At 45.6% G+C, this 13263-nt stretch overlaps 1 protein-coding gene across 1 annotated transcript in view; it reads left to right on the top strand.

The window, feature by feature from the left end:
• Positions 1-575: 575 nt before the first annotated feature.
• LOC149304190 (matrix metalloproteinase-14-like) overlaps positions 576-13263 on the top strand; it is a 29576-nt gene continuing 16888 nt past the window's right edge. Inside the window, exons 1-2 of the mRNA XM_089481175.1 lie at positions 576-891; positions 11717-11865. Coding sequence (XP_089337301.1) covers positions 790-891; positions 11717-11865 — 251 coding nt within the window. The 5' untranslated portion in view covers positions 576-789. The remainder of the gene's footprint in view (positions 892-11716; positions 11866-13263) is intronic.

The following is a 13263-nucleotide window of genomic DNA, read 5'->3' as shown; positions in this document are numbered from 1 at the left end:
CGAGCATGTCCAGAAGAGAGTGACCAAAATGGGGAAAGGTCAGGAACGATGTTTAGCCTGGAGAAGAGAAGGGGAAGAGGCTGGGATCTGAACCTTGGTCTCCCAGGATCCTAGTCCAAGACTTGCAACCTTTGGGTTTGTTGTAATCTCTCTCGCGCGCGCTCTCTCCGTCCATCCTATATATCTAGTCCATCGATCTAATCTAACCTTTGTAACTATCTGTCCATCCTCTCTCTCTCTATTCTATGTAATCTATCAATCTAATCTATCTATCTATCCATCTATCCTATCCATCCATCCATCCATCTAATCCATTCACTAATGTAATATATCCATCCTTTCTATTCTCTCTCTCTCTTTACCTACTTATCTGTCCTGTCTACTTACCTCCCTCCCTCCCTTCCTTCCTCCCTTCTCTTTCTTTCTCTCTCCTCCCCCAGTCCCTCCTCCTTCCCTCCTGCTGCTGCTGCTTCTCTCCGCTGGCCCTCCTCACTCACTCCCTCACTCTTCTTCTTCTTCTTCTTCTTCCTAATTGGAGCCAGACCCTCCGCCTCCGCCGCCGGAGGAGAGCCCCTGCCTGCTGCCCGCTGCCCGCTGCCTTGCTGCCGGTCTCTCCTCGGGGCCCCGGCGCAGCCAGAGGCGCACAGCCCGAGCCCGGAGGAGCCCGGAGCAGGAGCCCGGAGCAGGAGCCCGGAGCAGGAGCGGCGGCGGCCAGCGGCAGAGGCAGGGCAGCCCCGCTCCGGAGGAGCAGCAGAGCAGAGCAGCATCAGCCGAGGCTCCGGAGGCGGCATGGCTCCCTGGGCGGCCCTCCTGCGCCTGCTGGCCCTGGCCCTGGCCCTCCTGGCCGCCCTGCTGCCCCCCGGCTTCTCCGCCTCCAGCTTCAGCCCCGAGGTGAGTCCCTGCCTTCCCTGGGGGCATCCGCACTGCGGGGCTAACCCGGCTTGGCCCCGCTTTCCCTGCCCTGCTGCCCCAACCCAGACCACTCCCAGAATCCCCTCGCCTGGGGCCAGGCCAGGGAAAGCGGGGCCAAGCCGGATTAGCCCTGCAGTGCGGACGCAGCCTCTCTCTCTCTGCCCTGAGAACCTCTCGCTCCCTTCCTGCCCTTGCATCCCTCCCTCTCTCCCTCCCTCCGCCTCTCGGCTCCACTCTTCCCTTCTGAAGCAGAAGCCTTTGGGGGCATTGCTTCCTCTGGTTTGCAATGGATCCCCTTTTCTTTCTCAACTAGAATTCACTCCCTCTTTCTTTCTTTCTTTCTTTCTTTCTTTCTTTCTTTCTTCCTCAACCAGAATTCGGACATTTGTTTCCTCTGTCTTTGCAAAAGGATCCCCTTCCTTTCTTCCTGGACCGGAATTCATGCCCACCTTCAGTGAATTTGGCTTCCTTTGGCTTTTCGGTGGATCCCCTTTCTTTCTTCCTTAGCCAGAATCCATGCCCACACTTTGGGAACTTCTTTCCTTTTGCTTTGCAATAGATCCCCTTTCTTTCTTAGCCAGAACACACTGGGCATTTCTTCCTTTGCAAATGGATCCCCTTTCTTTCTTTCTTTCTTTCTTTCTTTCTTTCTTTCTCAACCAGAATCCATGCCCACACTTGGGGCACTTTTTCCTTTGGAAGGATCTCGAGTTCCTCCTCTTCAAAACTCCTCCGCTGGCTAACTTTTCCATTCCCTTCTTCCCGTCCTCCAAACTTGGTGCTCTTGTAGCTTTTCAATTCTCTCTCTCTCCCTCCTGTTTCAATCTCCTGCTTTCTTTCCCCCTGATTTTCATGCCACCCTCCTCCTCCAGCCTGGCTTTCTCATTCCTTTTTTCCCATTCCTCTCTCTCCAAAAGCGAGTTCCCTTCTTTGCTTGACTTGTCTCCACTTGTCTGATGCAGGGCTGGCTCCTCTCCTTCTGCCTCATTGCCTTCTTTCCTCCCCTGCATCCATTTAACATTGGCCTTTGCAGCACTCTTTTGCTTCAGACCCTAACCACTGGTCTTCATCCATTGATCGGGTATCATTTCTGATCAGCCGGGTGCCATCTTAGCCTCACCTTTCCATGCCTCTTCCATCCTTCACTTTGCACATCTCATACTTTCCCCTCCAAGTTCTCATCTCTTCCTTCCTTGACACATATCTCTTTGTATGTATTCTCTCTTCCTCAAGGCTTACAGTACTTCTTGAGGAGTGTATTTTCACACCGTAGATTCAATGTGATCTTCCTTTCTTACCTCACCTCTATTTTCCTCCCTTTCCCCCTCTATTCCTCTTTTCTTTTTTGCTCAACATCCAACACATTCTGACACTTTCCCCTCCTGTTTCGCTTTTTCTGCCAAACTTCCCATCACCTTTGCTGCTATTCCTTGATGTACATTCCTTCTCCATCTGCTCTATCCATCCACTTCTCCTCCTTTGCGCTTTCTTTTACTATCCTTTCTTTTAAAAAAGTGTCTTTTCTTGGATGTGTTCTGCAGCTGGACAGGGAGCTGGAGTTTTCTGTGCCAAGGCATTTTCTGTTCCATTCCTTCTTTGCCAACCTTTCCCCTTCCCTAACTTGCACTTATGTGCTCCAATTTTGGATGGCCATTTCTCTGGCTCTAACTCTTTCTTTTCTGCACTAGAAGGAGGGGAAAAAAGAAAAGAAAATACCCATCTTCTTTTCCCATAGCTATAATTTTTCCTTCTCCTGGATCTTCCTCATTCCCCAAATGTAGACTCTTAACACTTTCAGGGAGAGCCTTTCTTTTTTGTCATCCTTTGTTCTAAAACCTCCCTCCCTCCCTCCCTCCCTCCCTCCCTTTCTTCCTGTTTAATTTCTTTCAGCCTTATTCATCCTTTAGCCTTATCTGTCCATCAAAGTAGCTTTGGAGGATGTTTGAAAGAGAGATACTGTTTATGTTGTGTGCTCAGCAAGGGAAAAAAGATTTATTTACCAGAACAAGTCAAGCTTTTTCGAAACCACTGCTGCCTCTTTTAAGTTGCAGTCCCTAGGCACCTTTAACTGCAAATCCTATTGAGCTTAATGGTATGAACCTTTGGGGCTGCATGCACACTGCAGAAATAATCTAGTTTGACACCACTTGAACTGCAATGGCTCCATCCTATGGAATTCTAGGAACTGTAGTTTTGGGAGCATTTAGCCTTCTCTGTCAGAGAGCTCTGATGCCACAACAAAGTACAGTTCCCAGAATTCCACAGCACTGAGCCATGGCAGTTAAAGCGGTATCAACATGCATTACTTCTGCAGTGCAGACACAACCTAAGATTGCACTTTGTCCTGTCCATCCATCTTGTTTGTCCAACTACATATTGTCTCTGGGACAATAGAGAAGATGTGGTCCCATCCAATCATAGAATCATAGGGCTGGAAGAGACCACAAGGGCCATCCAGTCCAACCCCCTTCTGCCATGCAGGAAATCTAAATCAAAGCATCCCTGACAGATGGCCACCCAGCCTCTGCTAAAGACCTCTAAGGAAGGAGACTCCACTACACTCCGAGGGAGTTTGTTCCACTGTCAAACAGCCCTTACTGTCAGGAAGTTCCTCCTAATATTGAGGTGCAATCTCTTTTCCTGTAGCTTGCATCCATTGCTCCGGGTCCTAGTCTCTGGCGCAGAAGAAAACAAGCTTGCACTATCCTCAATATGACAAAAAATATTTAAACAAGAGCCTGGTATAGATGGGCGGATGCATGCCGCCCATCTTTCTCCCTCGTTGGTGCTACAGCAAGCCACACTGCGCAGTACCAACGCACTGCCATAAAGGGGAAAGGGCGCTGCCATGCCGCCACTTCCTGGAAGTGATGTCCAGACACTGTGCAGCGGCGACGTCATCATGGCAGCCACCGTGTAGACAGGAGGCCACCATGATGACAGAGTCCGTAGGACTAGGGTTCCAGAGCGTGTGGTTGGTGTGCGCTCCAGAACCCTAGAATTGGCACAGGCATGCCGCTCCCTGCCCAACTGTACTGGCCCAAGGCTATCATATCCCCTCTTAACCTTCTCTTCTCCAGACTAAACATCCCTTGCTGTCTAAGTATCTTCTCATAAGGCATGGTTTCTAGACTCTTCACCATTTTAGTCTCCCTTCTTTGGACAAGCTCCAGTTTTTCAACATCCTTTTTGAATTGTGGTGCCCAGAACGGGACACAGGATTCCAGGTGGGGCTTGACCAAAGCAGAATAGAGTGGCACTATTACTACCCTTGATCACATCAACCTCCTTCCTCATCTTCTTCCTTCAAGTTCCCATTCAGCTGAACTTAACTCTGGTTCCTCATCCGTCTTTCCCACTTCTGATAAATCTGCTCCCAGAGGATCATAGAGTTGGAAGAGACCATGAGGGTCACCCAGTCCAACCTGGCGCCATGCAGAAATACACAGTCAAAAGCTTCCCGTTTCGCAACCATTCCTTGAAGGAGAAAAACAAACCACCTTGGTCTTCTTCCAGCTCTTTTCTTGGCTCTGAGCAATGGGGTGTCTGTTATTGTTACATTCTCTCCCTCTCGCTCTTTCTTTCTCCTCCTTCTCTTTTCCTGCCTAGTCCAAGAATTTCATCTTTTGCTACTGTGCAAAGTATTGTAACCATGAAGGAGGAACAGAAGGGAGAGGGGTTGGAAAATGGCAGAGATATTACACTCAGTCCTCTGAATCCACCGATTCCTTAGCCATGGATTCAAGCATCCATGGCTATTGGAAACACTCAAATATATATATATATACACACACACACACACACACACACACACACACACACACACACACACCTTAAAGCAAACCTTTATTTTGCCATTTTATATAAGGGACACCATTTTCCTGTACCATTGTATTTAATGGGACTTGAGCATCTACAGATTTTGGTATCCACAGGAGGTCCTGGAACCAAACCCCAAACCAAGGGCCCACTGTGTGTGTGTGTGTGTGTGTGTGTGTGTGTGTATTCCAAAAAGCAAACCTTGAGTTTGCCATTTTATATAAAGGACACCATTTTGTGATGCCGCTGTATATAATGGGACTTGAGCATCCACGGATTTTGGTATCCAAAATACCAAAATTCAAGCCACTGTATATAATGGGACTTGAGCATCCACGGATTTTGGTATCCAAAAGACCAAAATTTTAGTTTTGGGAGGTCCTGGAACCAATCCCCGGCCAGATACAAAGGGGCCACTGTATATGCAGGGGAAGAATATGATTCCATACAAAATTGTTTTGGAGGAACCAAGAAATCTTGAGTTTTGGAGGGCCTCAAGGAAGATCCTAAAGCCCACCTGTGGTCTATGGGATGCATTTTCTCCACCTGTGGTCCAGAGGATCTGACAATGCCAGAAAGACATTTCGCAACCTAGTTTTTGTGGAAGAAATAAGGGAGGCTATGTAAGCCTGGAAGGAAGAAAGCAGCTTTTGATGTGGGTGTTCCCTGCTCAATTTTCCATTGGAAAAAGAGAAAGAGAAGGAAATGGTCCCAGTAACAGAAAGGCAGAGCAAGGAACAGTTGACGGATGTGGCAGCAGCACCCAGCTCTGCAAAGGGGGGGATGGCATTTGTGACCTTAGGAAGTCTGGAAAAGAATGACCGAAGGAGGACATTTTCAGCGAATGCCAGGAATGGGGACGTGGAGGAGAAGAGACAAAAGAGGGCCTTGTCTTTCCTCTCTGACAAGATGCAGGACCAAAGATTTCACTCGAGGAAAGGCTTTGGCCTGTGATGAAACAAGAGGAGGGCAGGGACTGTTAACCGTATGCCTGCATGCTGCGTGGGCGATGGGTTGTTTGCGTCTCTTTCTCTTCCAAGGGATATTTTTGGGACCTCCTGGATGAGACAAGGCCACTTTTTTAGGGATTGTTCCATCTGAGCAAAAGGCAGGACCCGGGGACGGGGGTGGGAAGAGAGCGGAAAAAAGCGGGGGCACAGGGTCCTTTTTTATACCTGACGTTGGCGAAATGGCAAGAGCAGAGGAGGGGGAAAAATAGAAAGGAAAGAAATAACTAGTGGCTCCTGAAGTTGTCTTTCTAAACTCCCTTTGTAACCCTAAGGAACTGTTGCCCCTCCAGATGTTGTGGACTGCAGTTCCCATATTGCTTACTGTTGGAATCACTGGCTGGGACTTTGGGGAATTGTTGCTTTACCAAAAAGTAACCACTCCCCAAAGTCCCAGCCAGTGATTCCAATAGTAAGCAATATGGGAACTGCAGTCCACAACATCTGGAGGGACAACACTTCTTGGTGTTTGGTGGTCTTTTTGTACAGAGTCTGAGGTCCAGTCCACACTGCAGAAATAATCCAATTTGAGATCAATGCTAGGGAATCCTGGGAACTGTAGTTTCTTGTGGCACCAGAGCTCTCTGACAGAGAAGGCTAAATGTTTCACCAGATTACAGTTCCCAGAATTTTCTAGCGCTGAGCCAGGGCAGTTAAAAGTGGTCTCAAACTGGATTATTTCTGCAGTGTGTTTTGGACCTGAAACATGTATTTGTATAGTTGCATTCCTGCTAAAGTCTGAACATTCAGATCCTCTCTAAATTCCTATGGCCTGCACCCATTTTGTTGGTTTATTCCCCAAAGCAAGGTCAAAGAAATTAAGTAAGAAATTAAGTCTGCAGTTTTTACTCCTTATCATGGAGTAAGCCCCAGTAGTATTTACTTCTGGTACAACATGTGTAGGATTGTTCAGGAGAGCCAAGGACACTCCTGTTGATTTGGGGGGGAATATTTTGTCCAGGGTGTGTTGCATTCATGGAAAAGAAAAGACAATAAGCTCAAGGTTACATCTTAGGCTGCTCCCACACTGCAGAAATAAAGCAGTTTGAAACCACTTTAACTTCCATGGCTTAATGTTGTGGGATGCTGGGAGTTGTAATTTGGTGGGCCACCAGAGCTCACTGAGAGGGAAGACTAAATAGCTCATGAAACTACAAATCCCAGTCTTCCATAGCATACAGTCATGGCAGTTAAAGTGATGTCAAACTGCTTTGTTTCTGCAGTACTGTAGCAGCCTTGGCTCTGTCAGAATCTCAAAGGACATAGACATTTTAGTAATGTTATTAAAAACATAGGGTGCCATCATATGTGTTTCTTGATGTAAGTCTTCCAAACAGGTGTGTGTAGTCTTGCAGCATTAATCCATTGATCATTTGGTTAAAAGGAAGATGGTTAATCCACTAAGAAACCTTGAATTGATTTGAGTTATAAATAAAACTTGCAAGGAGAAGAAAAACAGCTGTCTTGTATCATCCATAGTATGAGAAGCCAAAATCAGGATTTGCCAAGGACAGCATTACTAATGTTTATTAGCCATGATGATAGAAGGAGAACCCTACCGGATTAGACAGGGAGTTCATCTATTCTAGAGCCCGGAAAAGTTATTTTTGCACTACAATGCCCAGAATCCCCCATGCTGGCTGGCAGTGGCAGGTTTCTGAGAATAGTAGTTCAAGAATAAGTTTTCAAACTCTGTTTTTTTGGCCAAACTGATCTTTTTTGGAAACCGTTAGAGAAAAACATGACTTTTTTTTTCCTGTGGTTTGCCCTGTAGCCTGGAAACTTAAATTTAATGGTGCTTTGCTTCTAAACCTTGAGGCCCTATTTAGCAAAAATGGCTAATATCCATTAACCAACCTCTCCACCTCTTCTGTGAATTTCTATCATTCTCTTTTAATGCCATTCTAGCCAGTAGCCAACAGCACTCTTAGTAGTTGCAGATTCATACCTTATTTTTGCAGAAATGGTTTTGCCTTCCTTCTGCCCTGAAGCTGTTACTGGTGACTCTGAATTTTAGTGTTATAAGAGAGGAGCTAAACATCTTTTCTCTATACTTTAATGGAACTTCCACTTGCAGAAGCAGTATAGCCTGGAGTGAAAAACAATAAATTTGAAAGACTACCAATAGGAAAAGGGCCCGGTTGGAATAGAAGGATAGGTAGATAATATTTTTTCGGGCAAGAGACCCATCAAATTCTGTTTGCAAGATTCCCAGGAACATCTGACTGGCTTCTGGCAGAAGGACATTGCTGGGTTGGAAGTTCCTAAGAAATTCTCCAACCTGCAGTTTGTGTGTGTTTCTGACACACAAGAAAAAGAGTGTGCGTTGTGTTTGTCTGCAAAATCTCTTGACTGCAAGGAGTTAATGCTGCTTGCTCCCTTTTCTGGCTCCCCTCTCCACCACACCTTTAATCCATTGGTGCTTGTTTCTTAGGTTTCTGCCTTCTGAGCAATATACCCATTAAATCACCTGATGTTACGCAAGGCGAGAGCCTGGGAGACATGTTTCATGTGTGTTTTTCCTGAACTGCATTTCTTTGCAGACCTAGTCTGTTCCTTTTCCATCTCCAAAGCTTCCTTGCCTCTATTAAGTCTGACCCCAACACAACAGGCCGTCCCACATCTTATCCTAGGCAAGTCGGATGTTGGAGGAATCTTGCCTAATTCCTCCCTTCTCCCCCCATTCCTTTGACCAGGGTCACCAGGCCCGGAAACCATTGCAGACGGAGTGAATCACAAGAAAGATCAAGAGAAAAGGGGGCAGGGAGGAAACTGAGACAGCCACCAGGCATGGGTGCCTGGCAGGGATGACGTAGGAATGGGGAGATAATAGTGGCTTCGAAGGCAAGGAGCAGCTACAGAATTATCAGGATAAATGGAAGAGCAGGTAGAGAAATGGAAAAATTAAGATTAAGCACTCAAAATTGGTGCCCTCTCTCAAGAAGTGCTGGGTTACAGCTCCCATCATCCTCAGCCAGTGGGGCTTGGGGTGGCGGTGATGGAGGCTGTCCTCCAACACACTTGGAAAGTGTTAGATTTGGGAAGGCTAGATCCGTGCATGGAAGGAAAAGTGTTGTAGGTGGGAATGCATGAATACATGAATGAATCAGTAGTATTAGGGGTTTGTTGTTGTGTGCCTTCAAGTCATTTCCAATTTAAGGCAACCCTATCATGGGGTTTTCTTGGCAAAATTTGTTCAAAGGAGGTATGCCATTGCCTTCCCCCGAGGCTGAGAAACTGTGACTTGACCAAGGACACCCACTGTGTTTCATGGCTGAGCTGGGAATCAAACCTCGTAGTCCAGCACTCAAACCACTGTGCCCACTGGCTATCATACTATTTGGGATAGATGGTCTTAAAGAGAAAGTATGGAATGAGAGATGAAAGTGACATAGTTCTAACCTGGACAGCAGAAATAATGCAGTTTGACAATGCTTTAACTGCCATGGCTCCATCCTATGGAATGATGGGATTTGTAGTTTTGTGAGCTATTTTGCCTTCTCTGTTAGCTGGAAGTAATAGCAGGATTCAACTCTAGCCAATCCTTCTCTAGCAGTGTGTGCCTGAATGCAGCAAGCAAAGGAAACAGCAGCTGCCTCCAGAGTCCCTCACTCACTGAAGTAGTGTGAATACACTTGGCTCTCCTTATACACAGATTTTTTTTAATCCACAGATTCAAGCATCTAGGGCTTGAAAATACAGTGGACCCTTGTTATACGCTGGGGTTTGGTTCCAAGATCCCCCGTGTATAACAACATCCGTGTATGCTCAAGTCCCATTAAATATAATGACATTGCAAAATGGTGTCCCTTATAAAAAATGGAAAATCAAGGTAAATTTATACTTTTTTGGAACATTTTCAAACCATGTATGCTTGAATCCGTGTATAAAAAATCAGTGTATAAGAAGGGCCAACTGTATTCCAAAGAAGTATAAATTCCAAAAAGCAGACCTTGATTTTGCCATTTGGTATAAGGGACATCATTGTGCTATGTAATTATATTTAATGGGACTTGAGCATCCATGGATTTTGTTATCCTGGAACCAAACCCCAGTGGATAACAAGGTCCTGCTGTAAAATGGAGGAGGAAATAAGTCTGCCTTACCAGCAATCCCTTGCATATTCGTAAAAAGCACAGATCTTCCACTCAAGTGGAAATCATAAGAAAAGTGGAGACTCATGGATGAAAAATCCCTGAATGTGTTTTGAATTAATCCCTGAATGCATTTTGGAAGAAGCCTACAACTGGTCTTAAAGAAAGTTCAGAATGTTTTTGTTTTAGGCTTATCTGACCTGGTTGTTTCATTTCACATGCTGCATGCACGTATTGCTAGTTTCCTGAAACATGTGGAACTGCTCTTTTTTGTGGTATAGGAATTTAATACCTCTTTAAAAAAAAATTACTTCTGCCTCTGGTACCAAACTTTCTGCTCAAGTAGTGGTGAAGTGGTATGAGAGTTGGGCTAGGACTCTGGGAGACCAGGCTTCGAATCTCCACTTGGCCATAAAACCCACTGGATGACCCTGGGCAAGTCACACTCTCTCAGCCTCAGAGGATGGCAATGATAAACCCCCTTGGAATGAAACTTGCAAGAAAACCCTGTGATTGGGTTGCCATAAGACGGAAATGACTTGAAGACACACGACAAGTAATGCCTAATAACTCCTCCGCTTTGTTCACTGAGATATACTTGTTGGAGTGTTGCAGGGTGTCACTGAAGGGGTAATGCCACATCTCAAAGAGAAGGTATTAGGGAATCAGTGGCCAATTTATGGAGCAGGACAGATACATAAGCCGATATTTTTGGCAGTGGTGAACATCTAAGGTGCATCTACACATAGAAATAGTGTGGTTTGACACCATTTTAACTGCTGTGGCATCCTACAGAAACTTGGGTTTGTAATTTGGTGATGCGCCAGAACACTTTGGCAGAGAAGGCTAACGACCTTGTGAAACTACAGATCCCAGGATGCCATAGAGTGGAGCTACAGCACATCAAAATGGTGTTAAACTGTTTTATCTCTACAGTGTAGATGCACTCGTAGAAAGGTATGAATTGGAGGATGAGGGAATTAAATGAAGAAGGTGACTGCATCACAGGGATGGAGGATCAGTGCGATTGGGCAGGTGTTATGTGGAAAGAAGAAGCATATTCCAAACTATTCAAAGAAAAAACTATTCAAAGAAAAACATGCTGGGCAGTTAAGAATGGGGTGATTTGTCACTTTTCCCCCTTCCGGACTCTTTTCAGGTGGGAAGAGGAGCTAAGAGAAGGGATTGGAATTTGTTGAAAAAACTACCTTGAGGCCAGCGTTGAGCCATATAGAAATGCTGCCTTATAATGCTACCTTATACTGAGTCCAAAACATCAGTCTACCTAGATGAATATTGTCAACTATGATGGGCAGCAGCAGCGTTACAGGGTTTGGGGCAGGTAGCCTCAGTGGTATTTGGTGCCTTCAAACCCTATGATCTTGTAGTCTACCTCAGTGGTTCTTAATCTTGGGCCCTTAATATCTTTGGGACTTGGACTCCCAGAATTCTTGACCATCAGCCATATTGGTTTGGGCTGCTGGGAGTTGAAGTGGCCCAAACATGGCCTGATATTCCCCAGAGCGGTGAACCAGAGCATGGGCTATTCCCTTTTACGTATATGGTAGGAAGGAGCATGTGTGACTGAATGTTCCTCCATAGGAATATAAAAAGATTCTTCTGGATAGACAGCTAGTATATCAGGGAGGAATGACTCATCTAGTACTCTTAAAATGTCTCACAAAACTACAGTTCCCAGAATTTCATAGTACTGAGCCACACTGTTAAAGCACTGTCAAACTAGATTATTTCTACAGTGCGGATGCAGCCTTGGTAATTCCTGTGTCAACATGCTAGTGATAATTGACTGGCTCTGGTCATGTCTCTCTTTTTTTTCTGTTCTTCTTGCTGTTTCTCACGCTCTTGTTCTGGCTTCCCCACCAGGCTTGGCTACAACAATATGGCTACCTGCCCCCCGGAGACCTTCGCACGCACACCCAGCGCTCCCCTCAATCACTTTCAGCTGCCATCGCTGCCATGCAGCGGTTCTATGGGCTCCAGGTGACAGGCAAGGCCGACTCAGAGACCCTGAAGTAAGTAACTTTTGGCAGTCCCTTCAGCCTGTCGACTTCTCCTTTTTCAAGTCTAGTGACTGTTTGTCATTGTTTTCATCAATGATTAAAAACAAGAGTAGACCAGAAGTTGAAGATGAGTCAATAGTGTGATACAGCAGCTGAAAAAGCCAATGTGATTCTAGGCTGCTTCAATAGACATATAGTGCCTAGATTGAAGGAAGTTCTAGTACCACTCTATTCTGTTTTTGGTATGTTGAAGAAAATACTGTGTTCAGTTCTGGGCACTACAATTCAAAAAGGATGTTGAGAAGCTGGAGTGTGTCTAGAGGAAGGCCATCAAAATGGTGAAGGGTCTGGAAACCATGGCCTCTAAGGAGCGACTTAGGGAGCTGGATACGTTTAGCCTGGAGAAGGAAAGATTAAGAGGTGATATGATAGTCCTGTTTAAGTGTTTGAAGGGGAGTCATATTGAGGATGGAGTAAGCTTGTTTTCTGCTGCTCCAGAAGATAGGACCCGGAACAATGGATGCAAGCACAGGAAAAGAGATTCTACCTCAACATTAAGAAAAATGTCTTGACAGTAAAAAGTATTTAACAGCGGATCATTCTCTCTTGGAAAGTGGTGGGGTATCTTTCTTTGGAGGTATTTAAACAGAGGCTGGATTGCCATCTGTTGGAGGTGCTTTGATTGTGAGTTCCTGCATGCCAGGGGGTCAGACTGGATGGCCTTTGAGGTATTGTCCAACTCTAGGATTCTATGAAGGGTGGTGTCTGCACTGGCGAGAATACTCTAGGAACAGTCCAGAATATTCTGGCCTCAGAGCTGCCCCAATGTCCCTCCATTACCCATTGCAATAGTGGGCAGCTGTTTGTATGCACATCCTGCTATGCCACCTGGCACTGCCACTGCTGGTCTGGGTTGCTCGCTCTGAGGCCAGAATAAGATGCCCAGCCTCAAATCACATGGATGGGCACCTTGTTTTGACCTCAGAGCAAGCAGCTTGTGGTGGTGATGCCATGTGCCACAGCAGGCATTGTAAACACCTGCTCTACTTTGCAATGGAGGGCTCCAGATCTTTTGGCAAGATCTGGAACGAAAGGTGACTTTTTAAAAAAACCTTTCAAGGGCAGGAGTATATGGTGGATTTGGTGCTGAATTGGCTAGACTTCATCCAGACAGTTCACACCAAAACTAGAGATTGGGCCCAGAGTCATTGCTGTGGGAATGGTGGGAGGCATGTTTTATCTGGACCATGAAGATTGGGCCAAGGCTTCTTTTTTTATTATTTATTAATCTTTTTATTGAAAAAAGAAGATCAGAAAATAACATACGCAATGGTTTTTCAAAATATATAAAACAAAATATATAAATCGTGGACAACCAAGGTTAGTAATAGTAGTACAGCATTTATATTG

The sequence above is a fragment of the Sceloporus occidentalis genome, unplaced genomic scaffold (assembly GCF_023333645.1).
Source record: "Sceloporus occidentalis isolate IW3139 unplaced genomic scaffold, rSceOcc1.0.p SCAF_14, whole genome shotgun sequence".
NCBI lineage: Eukaryota > Metazoa > Chordata > Lepidosauria > Squamata > Phrynosomatidae > Sceloporus > Sceloporus occidentalis.
Note: the sequence above shows the minus strand (reverse complement) of the source record. Positions and strands in the feature narration are given on the sequence as shown.